Source organism: Plectrocnemia conspersa, unplaced genomic scaffold (assembly GCF_051122295.1).
Source record: "Plectrocnemia conspersa isolate PC_06_02 unplaced genomic scaffold, ASM5112229v1 ptg000001l, whole genome shotgun sequence".
NCBI lineage: Eukaryota > Metazoa > Arthropoda > Insecta > Trichoptera > Polycentropodidae > Plectrocnemia > Plectrocnemia conspersa.
In genome coordinates this window covers 254,229-274,756 of record NW_028277165.1, presented here as the reverse complement: position 1 = coordinate 274,756, position 20,528 = coordinate 254,229, and the positions used below count along the sequence as shown (strand labels likewise).

The following is a 20,528-nucleotide window of genomic DNA, read 5'->3' as shown; positions in this document are numbered from 1 at the left end:
ATGAGCGCTTCGAAGGGCCGTAGCGAGGTTTTCCATACCCGTATTTCAGTCGACCTTTTTTTCGCTAAGCTGCTAATTATGAAAAATTATTGTGACATTATTTAGATTGTAATTTCATAATCCTCTGCCTACTAATTAAAAATAAAAAATCGAGTAGTTATTTGATCGACAAATAATCTCTCTACAATCAAGGACAAAACCGCACTGACAAATTCGCGAAGCGACATAAACGCGCATGAAAACACGATAAAAAATCAATGTATAAAATGTATTTTAAAAAAATCAAAAATAAATATAATAGGATAGAAAATATCTTGTATTTTTGTTTTTAAACTAATTATTATTGTAAAAAATATTGTTTCTCAATTAAGGTAAAAAGGGTTGTACATTTTTACCCTAAGCTTACATTCTTAGCATACTGTTTCGAACTCTTTATTTTTTAATTTTGACACTTTCTATTCTCCATCATAAATTTCATGATTTAATTTGTATTTCTCAGTTTTATTTCAATAAGTGATCTTGATATGAGAAGCTTCACAGTGAAATTGATTACGAGTTCTCGCTCCTTTTTGTCTTGGGATCATGTTAAGCACCAGATAAAATTGACGAGGAGCGAACGTCGGTAATGAGCATTCCCACTGCAACGGCGACGGCACGATTTTATTGCTTTTGACGTGGATTTTTGGCTTCTGAGAAGGGATAATTGTTTTTTGCGCTTTCCTATTCGTCAAAATTTGGTATAAATGTGCTACAATAAATTCGTAATATTATTATAAAAAGTCGTAGTAAACGCGCTAGATAACTTAGCGTTCTCACTGCAACGTTGACGGAAATATTTTATTAATTTTGACGTGATTTTTTTACTTCTGAGAAGGGATAATTATTTATTGCGCTCACCTATTGGTCAAAATTCGGTTAAGATATGCTTCAATCGATTCTCACTTATTGTAAGTCGTAATATTGTTATAAAAGCTTTAATATGAACGCAAGATAACCGAACGTATCCACTGCGACGGCGACGGCACGATTTTATTGCTTTTGACGTGGATTATAATGAATTTGGCCAGAAAAATGCAACCAGCCAAGTTTTATCCCTCCCCTCTGAAATGTTATTCCTACGCGTGTATTTCGTATAAATAAAATATTAACAATTAATTTTTATATTTTTTTAATTAAATACTATTTAAGCATAATTCGAAAATCAAATATTTTAGTTTGTAATTTAAATTATAGCCCTATGTTAGTATACAATAGTGGATAAAAATTACCCGGAGCCTAACCGAGTATCCGTTTAATTAAATAAAATATATCCGAGAGCCGGGTAATGAATTTGGATGCCTTATAGTAGTATAAACAGTTATATTTTGTATGTAAGTAAAATCTGAACTTATCTATGTTTTCTGAGATTCCCCATCACCGAACTGCAAATTTATTCGTTTTATTCGTTAAGCGTTAGAACCGTGTAAACACAATCAATACCTACTATTTTATTAATTATAAACTATAAGAGTGTCATAGCCTTTTATGGATATCGATTTAATTTAAATTAATTATTATGATATTCATCCTTGAGATTAATTGAGGAAAATTATGTTCTCCAGATACATTAGGGTTCATATGTGATTCAAACCCAGGTCTCTCATGTATTAGTCAGCGACTATACCTTTGATTTATCGTGCTGTTTGTAAAATGGAAATGGTCTTACAGAGCTTTCGAGGTATTTAGCATCAAAGTCAGAACTGAATCTCAGTAATATTTAATATCTTCGTGTTAGTCTTTAATGTTTCCAATCTGTTTTTATTTATGTTATCTTTGTGGCAAAAAAATTGTAGTAATAAATCATCAGAAAAGTATTTCAAGGCGTATGTACATATATTAAAAAATATCCGACGGCGCACCGTGAATAGATTTCCGCCGATATATCCCGAATCCGGGATGAAATCTGGGGGTGGGCGGGAGGTCGGTGCGTCTGCGATTGTTCGGCGGTATGTAAACGAAGCGAATTAAGGCTCTGAGATTGCGACACGTTTATCATAACGCAAGGCTTAGAACCGATAACCCAATTGTAGCCGGCGACGGTCTGATTCGCGCTTGTCCCCGGACAAAGAGGGCGGAGGGTCGAGTTAGTCGAATTTAGCTGCAAATTGCTTCATATTGAGCAGCATATTGGTTTCCATGGGGGATTACCCTCGGCAAAAAGCGTTCCCACCGCGACGTGCCGTATCTGGCTGGCCGCTGTTGGCAAACTCGGGCCTAATTGGCTCGTCGAGTGCTTCCGAACGCGGTCAAGATGCGTTCGAACCTCGTTCAGACGACCCGCATTTCGACCTCTGACGGGGAGCGATTGACGCGACTCTACCTTTGCACGCTTGACTCTAAATGAGTATCCAAAACACGCGGTCATACAACGACGATAGACCAGTGAAATAAATTACCAATTATTACATAAATATAATTCCCATCAATCAACACAAATTAAATTTTCTTAGATGTTCCTCATACACATGTCTGCCATATATGGTACTAACAAATCTTTAACAATATCTCATAAGTATAATATAAACAAAATATCATATTTTGGTTTAGTTCAAGCTAGCTTTCGACGACACTATATATTTTTTTAAACAAATCTGATCATGACTTGATAGGTTTCATTAATGCGCCATGATGGCCATTATATTATACAAAGAATAATATACATTTGCAACAATTATAGTGCACACCTAAAATAGATGAGCACCATCGAAAGCATTCTGTGTTAAGCAAGCTCGTAAGTTGAACTACTCGAATAAGAGGAGTGTTCTCAAGCGTTGACGTCCTGGCCGCATCGGGTAAGAATAAGGGACGCGATCGCAACTCTCTAGGGCTAGGATCACTAAATTTATTGAGAACCGGACCGTATCAAAACTTTGAAATGCTTGGTGGGTCGATAAAAAAAATCCCTTACCCAAACCATGTTGGTGCATAAAAAAATGTACAAATTTACATACGTGATTACTATGTAAAAAGGCAGCAATAAAAACATGGTTTGCAATAAAAACTTGAAATTAATTTTTACATTATTTAAATGACACATATCTATGATATACAAATAAAAGGCAATGTTCGTATGTGTGTACTCTATAGACTCAAAAACTACTGGACCGATTTCGTTGAAAATTTCACAGTTTTTTTTTCACACATATCATGATGACACATCGTTGCCATCGTTCTATAATTTCGACATAATCTCACGATGTCACATAGCCGCCTCGTATTTTTCTTTGTAACCCATAAATTAAGTTTCAGATGTTTGCCGCCATTCATAATTTTGACATATCATCATGATGTTACATCACCACCGTCGATTTTTCTTTATTTAAATATATCTTAATTTAGTATTAAATATTTCCATCCAGTCAGACGGCATGTCTAATTATTATTTAAATGTATTTAAAATTCCCGGTATGACATCATACACTTTCGTCGTTACGTAGGTCAGACCTGTAAAATATGTATAAATACCATAGAGTAAAGAATATCATATAATAAGAGCGGCCTATAGGAAGAAATTTAGCATGCCTTAAAATATTATTCGCCTCGTCTCTAGATCATTCACCCCGAACGCGTAATCGGTGGTGCCCGTCTTCGCGCATTCGACAAACTTATTAAAATATGGCTTCCTGTTCGGTATTATCGTGTAAAAACAGTGCAAAACAGCAGAGGAATTGCAATTATTTGTGTTATTTTAGGTTTTTTTATTAAAAGTGACGCGTGCAAAACGCGTCATTCTACACGTGCCAATTAGGGCTGCGCATTTCATTCTTCGAGTTTATATTTAATTTATTTTTAAATTAAATATAAATGATAAAAATAATATATTTCATTAATAAATATTTTTGTTACATATAAGAGTTAGTAATATTATACACGTTTTTTAGATTTTCTTTAGAACAAAAATTGCAGAAAATATGGCTTGAACATATTTTACTTCCTTCATGGAAGCCATCCGTGAGAAGTGTTATCTGTATGGACCATTTTAACCCAGATTCCTTTTTTTCATAAAATCAACAATCGTCTTCACTCCACGTCAATTTTCCCTAGAAAAATTAATTTATTACGAAAATTAAATCATGTTAGGTTAATTGCAAAAAAACGTGAAAAAATAATACACGCACTAAGGCAAAAACTTTATCGTAGAAACAAAAAAATAGTTGATTTGGAAAATATAGTTAAGTCAAAAACAGACAAAGGATTTTAAGTGAGGAAAACGGCTTGTCACTATTAGCAAATTTTAATTCTGATTCAAAAGAGTTGTTAACTTTTCTAAAAATAAATAATAATTCAAAAGTAGCCAAGTACTTAACTCGAGTTCGATCGTTTGCATTAACTTTAAGTTTTTATTCTCCCAAAGCTTATCAATATGTTCGACAGACTTTAAATTTTAACCTGCCTCACCTAAGAACCATCGGTAAATGGTATCAGACAGGATTTATGTTTGAAGCATTTTAAGCATTAAAAATAAAATCTATAAAAACTAAAAAGAAAAAATATGTCACCGTCCACTGTTCATTAAAAAAACATAAAAAATAATAGACTATAAGTATTTATTTTTACAATTTGATATAACATTAATACGTTTTTTTTAAATTTTCTATACGCTTTTATATGTCATAATATTTAATATAGTGAATTATTGTGAATTATTTTTGTTGAACCCCGCGGGCCGTAGTTTAGGGACCCCTGCTGTACATGATAAAAATATAACCAAAAAGCTGTGCATGCTAAGAAACAAACATATTTAAATAAGTGTATAAATTTAACACTTTTTTTAATTTATTAAATTGTATGGGTAAATATTTTAATCAAATTTAATTCCAAAGTACCTATAGCTATAAAAAATATATGAACTAATATAACAGACAAATTTAATATGCCTAAAAAAACTAACTACAAATATTAAGCATTTTTTTGTAATTATTTTAATTTCAAAAAATTAAAAAAATAATATTTAAAGTGTGATGATTAAAATAAAATTTTTATAGTATAATATTTCTTATAAAAATATTGCTGTATTGTATATGTATTACACTGCGTCCTAACAATAGGTGAAAATTCAAACAAAGCACAGTCTTTTAGGGGCGGCAATATATTTTTTTATTAAAAGGGTAACTTTGTTACTTAAATATTTAGAATATCTGTATCCATTAACGTATATTAGCTATATATGAACGTCGAACTAAGTATGTTTATATATTATATAAAATTAGAATTTAAATTTCTCTGTCCATAAGTACTTTTTGAGAAATGGATTTAGAAAAACGACTGAAGAATATAACGAGATGAATAGTTGCCCAAAATAATTAGACATTAGACGAGTAAAGGTGGCATCGCTCGCTAATTCCCTCGCTAGAGTTTGAGGTACTTGTTAAAACAATGGCAGCTGAAAACAATGGAGCACTCCGAGGCAAGACGCTGAGTGACAGAAAGCTACTCGACGCCCCTTTGTCACTTCCGTTGCCCTCTTAAACGATGACACAATTAAACCGGAGACAAATATATAAAATCCGGCTCTAAACTTTTTTTCATTATTATTCGGAGGAGATCGGTCGCAAATGAGCGCCGCGCGCCCTCGAAAGGTTGACAGACCCTCGAGTCTGCGTCCCCTTGTTCGCGGTCACCTCCTATTTATCAACGTAATTATTCGACGGTGCCCGCTGATTTATTCGCTACCCCATGCGATGACTATCTCTCTATTGCTAACATAATCGAGTATTTAATTTAGGGTACAACAACAGTGAGATCGTAATTTGGGACTACAATAACGGCGCAAATGAAAATCAAAATCTATCCTACACTACCGCTATTTTATTAATATATTACAACCGTGGGGGTGAATATTATCAAGTGAAACTTAAAAAGCATAAGTAAACAGTGAGGTGACTAGATTTTAAAAATATCAAAGAAGAACATTAAAAATAAAAAGGGCATTATTGATGCGGGAGCTCAAAAAAGTCATTTCGGAAATTTTTGTTCAAAAGCTATCTCGAAAATTTTTGTTTGAGTACAGATTACCGAGAGAGGCAAAAGAGGTCTTTTTAGAATTTTTTGTTCAAGAAAGACAACAAAAGGAGGACATTCGGTCAACTTAAAACAGAAACGTAATATACTTTTGAGCTATATGATAGGATAGGTGGTAAATTTTTAGTATAAGAGATTAATCGCCTATTTTAAGCCGTACGCATAATCATTCCAGTGAAACTATGACCTAAAGTCAACGTAGATATAAACACATTTTTCTGTTGAAGTACCATATAATGCACTACAAACAATGAGACGGTGTCTCTCTGTGAAATCTACATAATTAGTTATAAATTATTGTGTGCAATATAATTTATAATCAATAAATGTCACTTTTCAGCTCGGGTCATTTTTTTTAATAAAAACGCATTTTTATAAATACAAATTTAAGTCTACAGCCGTGGCTCGAGCCCGCGGCATCTGGGTTATCAGTCTAAGACTTTATGAACTACGCTATTCTGACTTTAATTAGATATACGTTGAAACCGTGCAGTCATTATTAAGAGTGTAGGGATTTCAAGCACCTGTACAATTTGTAATAATTAGGAAGTCATCTCAGACTAATGAAACAAGTCTCGAAAATGAGACCGCATACAGTATTTTTACAATACTGGAAAATAGATCTCGTGACCAAGCAATTTCGTTAATAATTGGAAATAGCACATATGTACCGAGACGCTAATCACTCATACGTACCTATAAAAATATACTTCTCGTAAGAGGGGATAAAATCCCCTCTTACGATATATCTTTCACCGAGATGCTTTAGGTGGTTCAAATAATCGTTGTGTTTTGCCGGACAAAATACAGCTCCAGTTAGTATATTTTGTCTATACCATATTTGCGTTAACACAGTCAGTTCGAGAGCTATCAATTTCGTCATTATTCATAATTGAGAAAGAGGTGGCAAGTTTGGGTTTACGCTCCTATTATTATTTATTTTGAAAGTGTAATGAATGATATATTTTATAGCCTATTATTATTTTTAAATTTTTATAGACTCTTAATCAATCTGGGCAAGATCGATTTGTAAAGTGTGTCTCTGAAATAAGACATATATTTTTTTTTGCTAAAACAACTAAAATCTAAAAAAACTTGTAGTTCTTCTCTTCTGTTTAGTAGACCATTAGCGTTCCATGCCGCTATTCTAACGTCTTTTGAGATCATTGGAGTTTTAAGTGCGTCATAATTTTGTTGTTGACACATTATTTTCTCAATTGCTTCAAACTTTTCTAATAAAGTTGGCATCGTTTGTAACTGACTATGCTGATCAGACTGATTTTGTTTTTGCTGATTTACGCTCTTTTCGGTTATTTCAGTATATGATTCTTCCTTTGTTACTATAGTAGAATTAAGTTTTCTCGGTTTATGTTTTATATTCTTGACGACCGTGCAGCCTCTATAGTTGATTGGGTAATTTTCACTATATTTATAAAAAAATATTAATAAACAGTATTGTATTTGTTTTGATATTGATTTCCGCGCACTCGACCGAACGTCCGATCAATTACGCTAGCGAATCACTGACCTAGAAATGACAGCCACAATGACATGTGCAAATATCACGTCGCGGTCGCTACTGTTCACAGTTTTAGAGGAGTTCTTGTGACAGACAGACAGGCACGTGCATTTTCTATTTTATAGTATAGACCTTGATGAGTAAAAGTTGAACCTTAAATCAAAAATCCTTTTCTTTTTAATATAAGCTGTATCGTAGATGCAGATATTTACAATTTTAAATTATTTAAGAATAAATAGTAATTATTTTAGGTTATTGTGTTTAATATAAGGTATTATTTTATATATTAAATTTTGCACATGAAAATTTATTTTCATGTTTTTATTTTTAAATATTTGTATGTTTTCAGTTATTTAATATTGTTATCAATCGTCAGTAAAAATAAAAAATATATAAATAGCGTTCGTTTAAATGTCAAGATGAACTGTTTCCCTTTCATTACAAAATTGATTATATAGCTCATTGAAAGAGACTTGATTCGATAAATTAGCGTATATTGCTCGCCGTTTAATAATAAATCGAGTCGAGAGTGATTAGATTAGTTTTTTCGCTAGGGTTCGGATTCGGGATGACCGACAAGGGAAGGTATGTTATTACGCGCGATTCGGTTAAGAGTCGCAGGCGTTTCGCATTACGGGACCCACCCCTCTTCGAAATAAAACGCAGTTCTCTCCTTTCGATCGTAGTACTTTATTATTTTAAACCTTTTAGAGTGGCAACATTTAATATAATTTATACGCGTATGTATCATATATACTTTGGAATTCATAACCTCGATAGGATATAGTACAATTGAATAATATACATATATATAATATTTATGTACGTCTGCAACGTGAGCTAAGATTCTGCACTCGTTCATATAATTCTATACGTTAGATAGAGGAGATTTAAAATGAAAATGAACACATCATATCCGTTCCGACTTCGTCCTTATCGCTCCGACTAATACGCGAATCTATAATGTGCCACATCGAGATTATTCTATACGAGTTGAATAAATCGCAAACGATAGCGACGGTGGGGAAATAGAAGTTTACATTTACGCAGTGCACGAGATCAAAGAATAACGAGAGATTAGTCGAACGCCGGTCAAATTTAAAGTTTAACGGTAAAAAATATAAATATATTCGAGATAAAACGTTTCGTAAATTCATCTGTATTTACATAGTATATAAGCATATTTTTCTATTAAATTATCAGGTATACATTGGTGTCAACATTAACTTTACTATATATATATATATGTATATATATAATATAATATAATTTCATAATTTCTTAGAAGAAGTAGAGGTATGAAGACGGGAGGGATTATCATTATGTAGATAGTTTTTCGTTTAATACTGTACGGCGACTTATACGTAGCTAACGAAACGAACGAAAATCAGTCTCAATTACCGCAATCGAACGAAATAATAGAATTTATCGAGCGCCGGCTTCCATTTCGGATATGTTAAAAGACAAAACGGAAGAGAGACGAAACGAAATCTTCTAAACGCTGGATGTTATCTGGTGGCTGCTCGTGTCCGAGTTCAGCGTCAAGTTGGAGGCCCTGAGGGACTGCGGCAGAGACGGCGGAGCGAAAAAGTCCTGTAATGAAAATTTTGTTAATTTATAGTTTAACTTGCATATTTATAAATTAATTTACCTACACTACATTAGAATGTTGTTGATGAAATTCTTTGGAAAAATCTTTAGAAATATTTAACTGGCCCATAAATCACATCTTATTATTTAATTATTGATAGAAGATATAAATAAACCATATTCAATACAATTTAGTACTTTTCTCTTAAAACACCCTTTTAGAGTGTAGAAATAAAGCTCCTATTAAATGGCTCTTCTGTTTGATTTGATAGAACTGTTTCCGTGTAGTTACACTTCTCCCAATATCCACATGTGTGACTTTCTTTCTTAATTTTTAATATCAGTGTAAATTCTACCATTACGTTCAAGTTTGGATTGATCAAATATTTTATATTTTCACAAATTTCCATTCCACTATTTTTTTTGTTCTATTATTCAACATTTTAGATACGAACGTATCTCAGTTTATTTTTGTTATATTTTTATGAGGACAATTTAAATGAGCTATATATTATATGTCAATTTTTTATCTTTCATAAATGCACAAACCATTCGTTTTAATGGAACAAAGTATTTATGTAAATACACTCTTAAAATAATTCTCTGTTAAATCACACCCAATTTTTATCCCCTCACAGTACGTTTTCATGAATTTAAACAAATACACTTGCTATAGTTTATCTTTTTAATATGATTATAATACCTGCAAGTCTTGCGCATGAGGCGGAACGGGAGGCGGAATAGACAAGAGCGCCTTCGACGGCGAATGACACGCCGGACAACCGCGCGACAACGAGGAACAGCTTCTCTTCTTCATCATGTCGGCTACGCATCTGAAGGTTGAAACGCACGTTTAGTACTCAAAATTATACTATATGTTATAATCATCTACCTAGCGTGAAGAATATGAGAGCAAGGCAACGCCTCCAGAGCGGCCGGCGTGGTGCCCAAAGATAGTCCGCATTGAGGACATGCCGGATGCGGTGCCGCTGAATCCGCCGCTCTCTCTTGTTGCTTCCTGGCTTCTTCGTCACCCAAACTACCGTATATCCCCGCTAGTCTCCTTCGAATGGTCCTAACCAGCAACTGAAATGGCAATGAATGATTAAAGCTATGGCCAACGGGGAGTCAAACAGTAAAATGTACCTTCGCTCCGACGGAAGTGGCCACTTCCAAGAGCCTGGTGTTGAACTCTAAAGGTCTACAATTGCATATTTTTTGCTGTAACCTGAACAAAAACAGTATTAAAAAAGGTGATTTTATAAAATTCAAAAAATACCAATTTACCTTAACGCTTCCAGGCATCTTGCCGCTCCGTCCATGGCTTCCATCTGAGCTAACCTATCCCCCATGGCTTGTCCAGCTCCCATGGCTATTTCGTATTGCCTATTTTATGTTTGAAAACATTGTTATGATTTTAATGATTAAACTTTTATGAAACGGTAAGCCGAAAAAGTGGCACTATCAAACTATATAATTGTGCAATACCTAATAATACTAATAAGTAAAACTACATTTTTTTAATATTGTGCATTATTTTATAACATTTGCAATAAAAATATATATTTTTTTAAATAAAATAAATAAATAAAAATATTTTACAGTTTGGTTTGAAAATTGGCTACATTTTTAAAGTAGGCAATTGGCTTAAGACTATGCTAAATAAAAAATAGTTGAACATCATTTATTTTCAAATATAATATAATTTATTTCAACTAAATTTTAGTCGAATATAATAAAAGCGCTTCTCGACTAACCTCAACGCTCGCCCTATGTCACATTTCCGCCTATAAATGTCACCAGTGATTCTAACAGCCCTAGCGTAGCAGCCTTGATCTCCGGCTACGGACGCTAACCTCATTGCTTCCTGCGGTATGAAATTGAAACAATTCACGTGATAGTCGCAACGCCTTAACTCAGTTAAAAGGATATAATTACAGTGCAATAATCGTGCGCGTCTCCCAGTTCTCCTTGTCTCCGCAACGCGGCGGCCATCTGAAGCAAAGCGGCTCGGTGGTGACGTGTGTTTAGATCTCCCGGTTGGAGCGACCTGCTCAGATCGTAAGCTCTCGCGGCGTGAGCGGCTCCCCTCTCGACGTCCAGGAGACGACCAAAGAGCTCGGACAGCCCGACATACACCTTGAAAATATCAAATTATTCTCAGACTCCGATCTCGAGCTCGCAGTTTGCAGAGAAAACTCACTTGCAGAAGCAGCGCGTTGTCTTGAGTGTTCTGAGCTGCCTTGTGCGCTTTCTGGAAACTGTCCACTGCTTTGGTGAAAGCCCCTAACTCTAACGAAACAGCTCCAACGGTCAGATGCACGTATCCCAGAGTCGGACATCCTTCGCAGTCGTTATAGAGCGATTGACGGGCGTACGAGAGGGCTCTGAAATCCAAAGAGTCAGTATAATATTTTATATTCGCATAACTCCAATAAATGAACTACATAGTACAAGTATATATTCACAATTTTCATAAAAATGTAAACTAGACAAAGTATTTTCCTGTTGGCTATCAAACTTCGACTTTTAGATATAATGAGAAACTAAACATAAATACTACTGAAAAACCGAAAAGATATCATGTAAAGAGTATGTCTATGTGGAATAATAGATTTTAAATGGTTGATATGGTGGACTTTATCACTACAACCAGCTTAAAACGTTTGAAAGAATTTGGAATATTTTTTTTCTTTACGGAGACGAATCGAGCACTGAATTTTTTTTTTGGTTATTAACAAAATCTGTTCTCACTGCACAACCAAATAGTGCAGGCCCTAGCTTATTTAACGCCCTAGCCAATATTTAAAATATTCCTCCCCCCCCCCCGCATATTATCAACACATTTAAAACATGAGCTGATACACATTCAAATATCCTACACTATCAATTATCTTATGCAAAAAAATTAATTTATAATGAATCAAATTATTTACAAGCATTTTAAAATATATAGTAAATGAAAAAAAGCTATACAGTAGCTGCTTATTTTATTATATTGTTTTAATAAATATTCTCATATAAGACCTAAAAAAATAGATTAACGCTGAAAAGCAGTAATAATAAATAAAATTGATGACACAAAAAACATAGTTAAGAAACAGTACTATAAAAAAAATCTCCCAGTGCAATTAGCATGTTGTCGAAAATAATTTATTAGTAAGTTCAACATAAAAAAGTATGTTCATTCAAAAACATTCGCATATACTTTTTTTGACAATATAACCAAAAACTAATTTTACTAATTTTGCCAATAAAACATACTCCGCGTCGGATCTTTGAATACAGTCATTCACCTAGTTACAGAATCATCCACTGCGAGGCGTTGATGGTCAATCGGTAACTAATTGCGTATTTTTTGCTGGTCACTTATAGAGCGATGCGACGTTCTGTGTTTATAACCTTCATGTATTGTTTTAGCGTGCGTAGAAGTGTAATAGATACATACATTTATCGTACGTACATTAGATCACTTTATCCCAGGGGTTGTACTGAAATGTAAGATGTTTAAATATCTTTCATAAGGTATTTATCATGTTTTTCACCGCGTATCTATGCATGCCATGGCGTCCAGGCACCTTGCCCCTTGGGTGGCACGGTAACGATTAGGTTGAACCAAAATCTAACGATTGAAGTGAAGAGGATATAACAAATGAGGACACGATTACCGTTATAGATTTTTTTATCCTATCGACATGAAACTTTTTATTAAATAGACTTTGTAAAAATTTCGACTAAGATGATTAGCCAGCCTGATCCGCCATATTGTTTAAGAATGGCAGATATTCAAAGAGGTAAAAATAATAATGTCTATGAAATTTTAATGAAATAAATAATAAAAATATTTTTTTTTTTGAAATAGTGTATAAAACAACATGCAATAGCAAAGATCAAACACGTTATATTTTATATTAGATAATAAAATAAAATAAATATGTTTATTATTAATTACGATAAATTTATTTAATTTTAAATTTGCTATGATGTTTAAAATATATAAATAAGATTTTAAGAAATTTTAAATCGGGCGTTAAAATAACAATTTATTTGGAAAAAATTTGCTTTGCATGGTATTTTTAGAAATTAATCACCACTCACCGTTCGAGTCCACCGAGTGTTTGATGCGCTCTCGCCAAGTTGAGGTAGGCCTCCGCCCTCATGGAGGGCGAGTCCAGCTCCTCGGATATCCCCAGCTGTCGGTGGGCGAACTCTAGAGATTCCCTGAAAGCCGACGAGAGAGAGAGAGAGAGAAGTCGAGAGGACGAAGTGGACGAAAGAGGAGAGACTCACCTATACTTCCCGAAGTCCATGTAAGCCCGGTAGAGGTAACCGAGCAGCTGGAACTTGTCGCCGCGCTGCCGGACGTTCTTGAGGGCGGAGAGCCAGGCTTTGACGGCCGCCTGCTGCTTGTGACCCGCGTATAGCTTGACGCCCTGTTCCACCTTCCGTTTGGCCAGATACTGGTGAATTCTGAGGCGGCAGCCGGCGAAGCAGTCGAGCAGGCGGACGGCACTGCGAGCCCGGCGCGGGGGTCCCGACCGGGAGCCGAACCGGGGGATCCCCGCCCCGGGCCCATCGGGCAGACCCGGCAGTCGGTCCCCCGCCTGCGAAAACTCCTCGGCGAACGGGTAGAAGTCTGAAAAGCGGATAAGGTTACCGGCGAAAATCCGGCGCGGACGCACGCTGCTTTGGACCGATTCGCACCGTATTTTTCACGAACGCAATTTAACTGCCGAAGATCTCGCGGACCGAATCATTGCGGTAAGTGTATGCGAGTAATTTGACGAGGAATGCGCACTTGTTAAACCAAGCGACATTTTTTAACTCTTCCACGATATACATCTGGACGTCCTCCTCAAAAATGTTGTTCTCTTTTGTCCTCTTTTTGTCCTTATTTGTCTTCTTTGAACATAAGAATCCAAAAAGACATTTAATTTTTTTTGAGCTTCCGTAGTAAGTTTTCCTCCTCAAAACAAATTCGGAAATGGCCTTTGAACAAAACTTTCAAAATAAACGTTTTTCTTTTTTAGCTCCCGCGGCAATTTTTCTTTCTCAAATAAAAATTTCCGAGATAGCCTTGGAACGACCATTTCGAAAAAATACATTTTTAGCTCTCGCAGCAATAATGACCTTTTTATTTTTAGTGTTCTTTTTTGATATTTTCAAAATTTGATCACTTACATATATGTGTTCTAATTTATATGGGACCATTACAAGTTGCCAAGCCGAGCGGAAAACTCCCGCTCGTTCGTTTTTATACCGTTGGTCTCCGATATGTGCTGAGGCAGGTGAGCCTATGTACTAAATCCACCTGAAGTATTTTACTGGTCCATGTCATGTGGGTTAAACAATACTATTATTTTGTATTTACCGCCTTTGTATATGAACCACAAAACGAATTCATTGTCAATTATAATGGTGAAATAACCAAGAAGACTTAGAAGCTATTTTTTGTTTATATCCACAAAATAATCACTTAATGTATAAATAGTATTCGACTAGTAAAAAATAATGTTCATTATAAAATAAATATAAAATTGTTTCTCATCTTTCAGTAAAATATATGTATGTATTCTTTTATTTCTGGTACAAGGTGTATTTCATGAATCTATTTTTGTAAGGTGTATTTCATGAATCTATTAAAGGTGAGGAAATAATTATTCGTTTCTACATACAAATCACTATAACTCCTAAACTACATATTATAAACTAGTGATATATAATTTTAAAATTTCCATGTACTATAGAAGTATTTAAAAATAACCGATCAAGTCACTTAGCACTAGCACTATTAGCACTTATAATAAAAATATTTTGGTAAAAGCTAAGATGAAATATTATGAATGTTAATGAAATTGAAATATTAAAAAACGTGAAAATGCCAAATTTATATTTTACAAACTTTTTGATTAGGGGCGTCATTTAAGCTTTTACCTAGGTGCTACAAAACTTAATTCAGTTTGTAAATTTATAACGGCCGTCGCAGTGGGAACACTCGGTAACGAGCGTTCCCACTGCGACGACACCGTCACGATTTTATTGCTTTTGACGTGAATTTTTGCCTTCTGAGAAGTGATAATTGTTTTTGCGCATTTCTATTGACCAAAATTTGGGTTGAAAATACTTCGATCAGCCCTCTTACATTGGAAGTCCATAGTAATATCGGTAAGGAAAAAATATAGTATAAAATCGAAATGCAGACAAACTATAGAACAATATGTGAGATGTGATGTCTGACTGTACTTATTCTTCCGCTTATTTTCCTCTGAGAGATCAGTTGGCTTAGTTTGTATTTTGAACTTGACCTAATGAAAATTCTAAAACTATAATTGGTTTTAGAACTTTTATTAGGTTAGGTTTGGGTTTGAACAGCAAATGGACGTTTTGCAACTGTCAAATTGAGTTTAATAGACATTTTAGAGCAGCATATTAGTACCTATCAGTTAAAATATATTTTCACTACTAGAAATATATATCTACTGGTGAAAATGTATTTGGACTTTACTAGTGAAAATATAACTTTACCAAAGAATACACATTCGCTGTAACATTTATACATAAATAAATATATACTATATATAAAAAAGTTGAAATCATACAATTTTACAAGCAGCTGCCAGATAATTTATATTTTAACTAGTAAAAATATATATCTACTGGTGAAAATGTATTCTGATATGATTTTACTGAAGTAACATATTTAAAAAAATATTTTCGGAATAGATTCGAGACTTATTTTTTCTAGATTTTCTTTTAGGAATAACCACATGAAACTGAATTTATAAAAACATTAAATTTGTATAATTCAATACTGTTGTTGATTTTTCGTTATTACTTTGCTTCTTCTTTAGATATTCGATCTGAATTTTCATTGAATATTTTACATTCGTTGTTTTCTCTCACGTCTAATATTTTTAAACGTTCAAACAGCAATAAAATCAATAATAAGTTGCAAACAAATTTGAACAGAAACGGAGCAAAAACTATATGAAAGTACTACATAGAAAGTGGGTGATTTTGTAGGCAATGTTCCGTTTCTTTTATTTCTCGAATAATGTGTATAAAAAAGGGCTAATGGAACTTATATCTGAAATACATCAGTACATAGGTACATCTCAATATTTGCTTTACATTTTTTTTATGAATATATTTTTGCTATGATTTTTTCCAGAGTTGGGCCCCTCAAGGAGAACGGGCCTCGGGAATTTGTCCCCTCTTCATCCCCCTCTCGGCATGCCTGATTACTACCGATATTACACGAGCTCGCCACTATAAGCCCGAATCAAAACGACAGTAGAAACAATGGAATAACATGGGTTAACCTTCTGTTTTTTTGTAAGTATTGCTGGTGGAAAACCTTTATAAGGGTCGAACCGTAACAATACAATACTAATTTAAGTTTATTTTAAAAAGCAGCTATTATAAAAAAATGAAAAAATAACTACGCTAAAAATCTTCTATAACATTAATTAGCAATATAATAAAATTAAGATTTTTTCACATTTTAAAAGTAAATTTGTCCAAAAACCCCAGATGCTAACTCTGGCTATTCGACCCTTTACACTCATATTTCACACACATGCATACATACATATACTACACAGTGTTGTTCTAAATATCACAATTTTTTTAATAAATTCGCGTGAACGTTGTTTTATAAATGGACACGAAACTGTTGTGCAACCCTTTTTATACGTTCGTATGTAGCTATAGAAGTAACGGTTTATCTAAAATGTATTTTTATTCTATATATGCGGCGAAGAACTGCGGACGAATAACTTCGATCGAGGAACGCGAAATCGTCTCGATCCATCTCTGCCGTTGATAATACGATCGCGTTCGGTGCGAGCCGGTCGATCGGCAGCGGCGCGCTGGAGGTCGAAACTCACCCGAGGTCTCGTCGACGGGATATCGGGCTTCGTCCGGGGAGCCCAGCAGCCTCGTGGCCGACAGCTGGTGCGACGGCACGCCGCTGGTGAAAGATTTCGCCGGTTGAGTCGGAGAAGCGAGAAAGAGGCGGTGCGGGAAGAGGACGGGAGAGGGCTCACTTACCGCCTCGTTATCTTCTGGGGGGACAGAGAGACGGGTTAGGGGTTTGATAGAGCTCCTCGGAGGGTAGGGACTCACCTCAGATATTCCCTCGAAGCTACGGACTCCCATGACATGGCTCCCGGCTCACGGCGCCCTCATCTCGCCTCCGCCCCTGACCTGGCGAGCGAGGAGCGCCTCGCCCGTCCCGGGACAGGGAGGAGAGCGCGCATGCGCCAGCTTCCACCCCCGGATGCACACTTTGACCTCCTGACACACTAACGGGACGCTCTTCCCGCTCTCGGCGGGAGAATCGAATCGTATCTTATTTTTGTATTTATTTGTGTCACCTTTACCGAATAAATTCCGGAACGAGGAAACTTTTTAGAGATAGGGCCGCATGTGAACATTTAAAACTGGGTGGGCCGGACATAAAATTTTATACGAAAATAATATTAATAATATGACTTATTGAATTTTTATTATTATTTATGAAGGTGTATAAAATTATCAAACAAAAAATTATTTTCTGGCAACAAACAATAAAACTAAATTAAATTTTCATTTCATTTCAATGAAACACAGAATTCAGAGTATTGTTAGATTGCAAATCTATCAATTCTAATTGCATATTTACATCAATCTCGTTAGGATCTACTTCAAATATATTTTGGAATAATATTAACATTTTTTCATATTTACAAAAATCTTTAAACAGCACATGTAGCTCGTTTTATAGCAATACAATTTTTTCAATGCAACTTTGAGTTGAAAACGTAAATTTCCTTTGCATAATTTTCTTGAACAGAAGTAATTTTGTTTGAAATGATTTAATATGAAAAAAGAGTTCATGTACAAGTTTTTCTTTTCCTTTTAAGTTTACATTAAGAGAGTTAAGATGCTCAGTCAAAAATGCTAGATCCCACAACCATATGGGACCTGAAAGTTCTGGAACTGGCCTTGATTTTCCAGTCATAAATGTATCAATTTCGTTTAGTACCTCAAAAATTGACATTCAATGTCAAACGAAAGAGTTTTAACGCGTCGTGAAACTGTAAAGGCCGAAAGGGCAAGACAAGAAAATTTCTGTGTTAAAAAAGGTTCGCCAAAACCTACATCGATAGCTTCTAAAATTAAGAAAAATCCATACTTCGCATTTAACAATTCGGTCCGAAAGGATATATGATCTCTATTGCTTAAAGAAATCGGTGTCTTCGTTTACCAATCCTGGATGAAATGCTAACAGGTTTTTAAATAGTGAAGATTTCATCGAATTATATGAGAACATACAATGATAATTGATGCATTTGGGAAGGGATACTCCATCACGTATGATATTGGTAAGTGCATATTTTATAAAAGCGGAATTATATCTTAAAATAAATAAAAAACAAATTTTAGCTAATAAGAATAAAATAGTCCAAATAAATGATAATAACATAATGTCAAACAAACCTTTTTTTGGCAGTTTTCTTTGGTCTCGCTCCACTTTCTAATGATGTAGAAGAAAATGATTGGCAATTCATTTTCAATTTTCAAAAAGTCACTATGAAAAATTGTGAGAGTACCAAATCCAAAGACAGTTTGCTGTTAACTGATACATTAAAAATTCGTACTGCAATAATTTTGTAACATATGCATTGATTACTTATACATATGTATGTGAGACAGAAGCGATAAATGCACGTACAGTCCGTCCAAGATATGAACGCTCATCGTCACAGTATTGGTGAGAAAATGTAATAGGGTGACCATGTGAAATTACAAGTGCAATTAATTTTTAGTTTTTTAAATTTAATTTGTTGAGAAAAGTGTAAAATATCACTTTCTTACTTATTTTGTTTATTTATATACATATTTAACTCAAAAACATGAGAGCAGTTTTGGTATTTCTCTCCAGGTTGAATATCTGTTCAATAAAATATTTTTTAAAATACCGATAGAATATTACAGGAATTGTTTTATTGATTACAAAATACCACAACATGACAATAATTTATAATAAAAATATAACACATTATAATTTTTAATTTAATTTCTAACGTATGGTCACCCTACCATTAAAACAGCACTGATTTAGTATTGGTAACGTTCTCCTATCGGTGTAAACAAATTCGCGGAAAACTGTGTATGTATGCATGCATGCGTACACGCACCCTTATTTCCAACACAACGATGATGAGCGCTAACATCTTGGATGGACTATAAGAATATTCGTTGTCTCGCTTATTCTTGTTAAAGCGGCAATGGTCATTTTAAGGATTTTCGTCTGTGTCACACCCATCTATAAAAATAAATATTTCGGCTCATTTCATAGAAAAAAATAATATATGTATATGTAATATGGCTGTCAACTCTTGGTTATATAATATAACTGGTTGTCAACTCCTACAGTATAATTGTATTAGTCCAGCTTCCATGTGTTTTGGATGAAAAGTGGAAGCTGTGACATTCACTGCTCTAAATGTCTTGACACCATTGCGGCACTTAGACCGATATTTAATAAAAAAAAAACGCGGTAAGTATAAAAAATAAAATTGTTATCTATAAACAATTAATTAGACCCATTTTACTATTTTTTTAAATTACAAGTCATTTAAAACAAATCTATAAAAATAATATATATAAAACACCTTTTTATATTAATCTTAGAAAAATGCATATTAACCTTCAAATACCAACAATTAAAGTACACTGATTTTCATACCAGAAAATATTATAAAAATATCTCGCGACACCACATTAACCCACTAATTTCGTGTATCGGTCGGTGACTAAGGTGAAAACAATATTAATTAAAATACAAGCACAAAATACCAAAGCACATATTGCTCAAATTATCATTCAATTTTTTTTCTTAAATTGTAAAGGGTCTTGTAATTTTTTCCCTTAAATTATAAGCACATATGTTTTGCTTTATATTCCTATTATTTTTATTGAATTTTTATGCAATTGATAAATTTATTTATATTAGTTTTTTTGATCATAGTTGAATAATTTTCACTAGCACAGTGACGATTCATATTCCTTATATTATTATATTGTAAATTTTATATTTGCCATTTGCGAAAAAGGATGTAATGTATAATTAATAGTTGAGTCATTTGTACATCATTTTAAAGGAGTGCCTTAAGCGTTTTAGTATTTTTTGAATTTATAAATTTGATTAAACTTTAGGTTTTTATGACAGTTTTTTATCTTCCGTTTAAAAAGCTCAATTATAATCTAAGAATTATTGCTATATATATAAAGTGCAGTTTTGTTTTGCTTTCGCACCCCAAGAACCGCTCTCTGCCTACCCCCGCCCTCGCCCGTATCTGCATCAATTCAT

At 34.1% G+C, this 20,528-nt stretch overlaps 2 protein-coding genes across 5 annotated transcripts in view; one reads left to right on the top strand and one right to left on the bottom strand.

Moving 5' to 3' along the window:
• Positions 1-20,528, top strand: part of agt (O-6-alkylguanine-DNA alkyltransferase) — a 595,014-nt gene that overhangs the window by 528,381 nt on the left and 46,105 nt on the right. The gene's annotated exons all lie outside the window — the stretch shown is intronic.
• LOC148238272 (43 kDa receptor-associated protein of the synapse) lies at positions 8,255-20,443 on the bottom strand. Of its 4 annotated transcripts, XM_088191162.1 has the most exons (13): positions 17,297-20,443; positions 17,222-17,235; positions 17,059-17,141; positions 13,460-13,805; positions 13,268-13,390; positions 11,373-11,556; positions 11,108-11,308; positions 10,927-11,036; positions 10,457-10,555; positions 10,316-10,397; positions 10,062-10,255; positions 9,873-10,002; positions 8,255-9,172 (listed from the first exon to the last, which is right to left on the bottom strand). In XM_088191162.1, the coding sequence occupies exons 1-13, from the start codon at positions 17,327-17,329 to the stop codon at positions 9,074-9,076; spliced, it is 1,698 nt and encodes a 565-aa protein (XP_088047288.1). In that variant the 5' UTR covers positions 17,330-20,443; the 3' UTR covers positions 8,255-9,073. The 4 variants fall into 4 exon arrangements, with proteins under 4 accessions (XP_088047288.1, XP_088047297.1, XP_088047271.1 ...); XM_088191171.1 differs by lacking the exon at positions 17,222-17,235; XM_088191145.1 differs by having other exon boundaries at positions 17,059-18,570; positions 18,653-20,443.

Excerpts from the sequence above, each read along its gene's own strand:
- LOC148238272 (XM_088191145.1), bottom strand. The coding sequence starts at position 17,329 with ATGGGAGTCCGTAGCTTCGAGGGAATATCTGAGGTGAGTCCCTACCCT. Across the intron at positions 13,806-17,058 it reads TCCCGTCGACGAGACCTCGG|ACTTCTACCCGTTCGCCGAG; the intron begins GTGAGTTTCGAC and ends TCCGCTTTTCAG. Across the intron at positions 13,391-13,459 it reads ATGGACTTCGGGAAGTATAG|GGAATCTCTAGAGTTCGCCC; the intron begins GTGAGTCTCTCC and ends GTCGGCTTTCAG.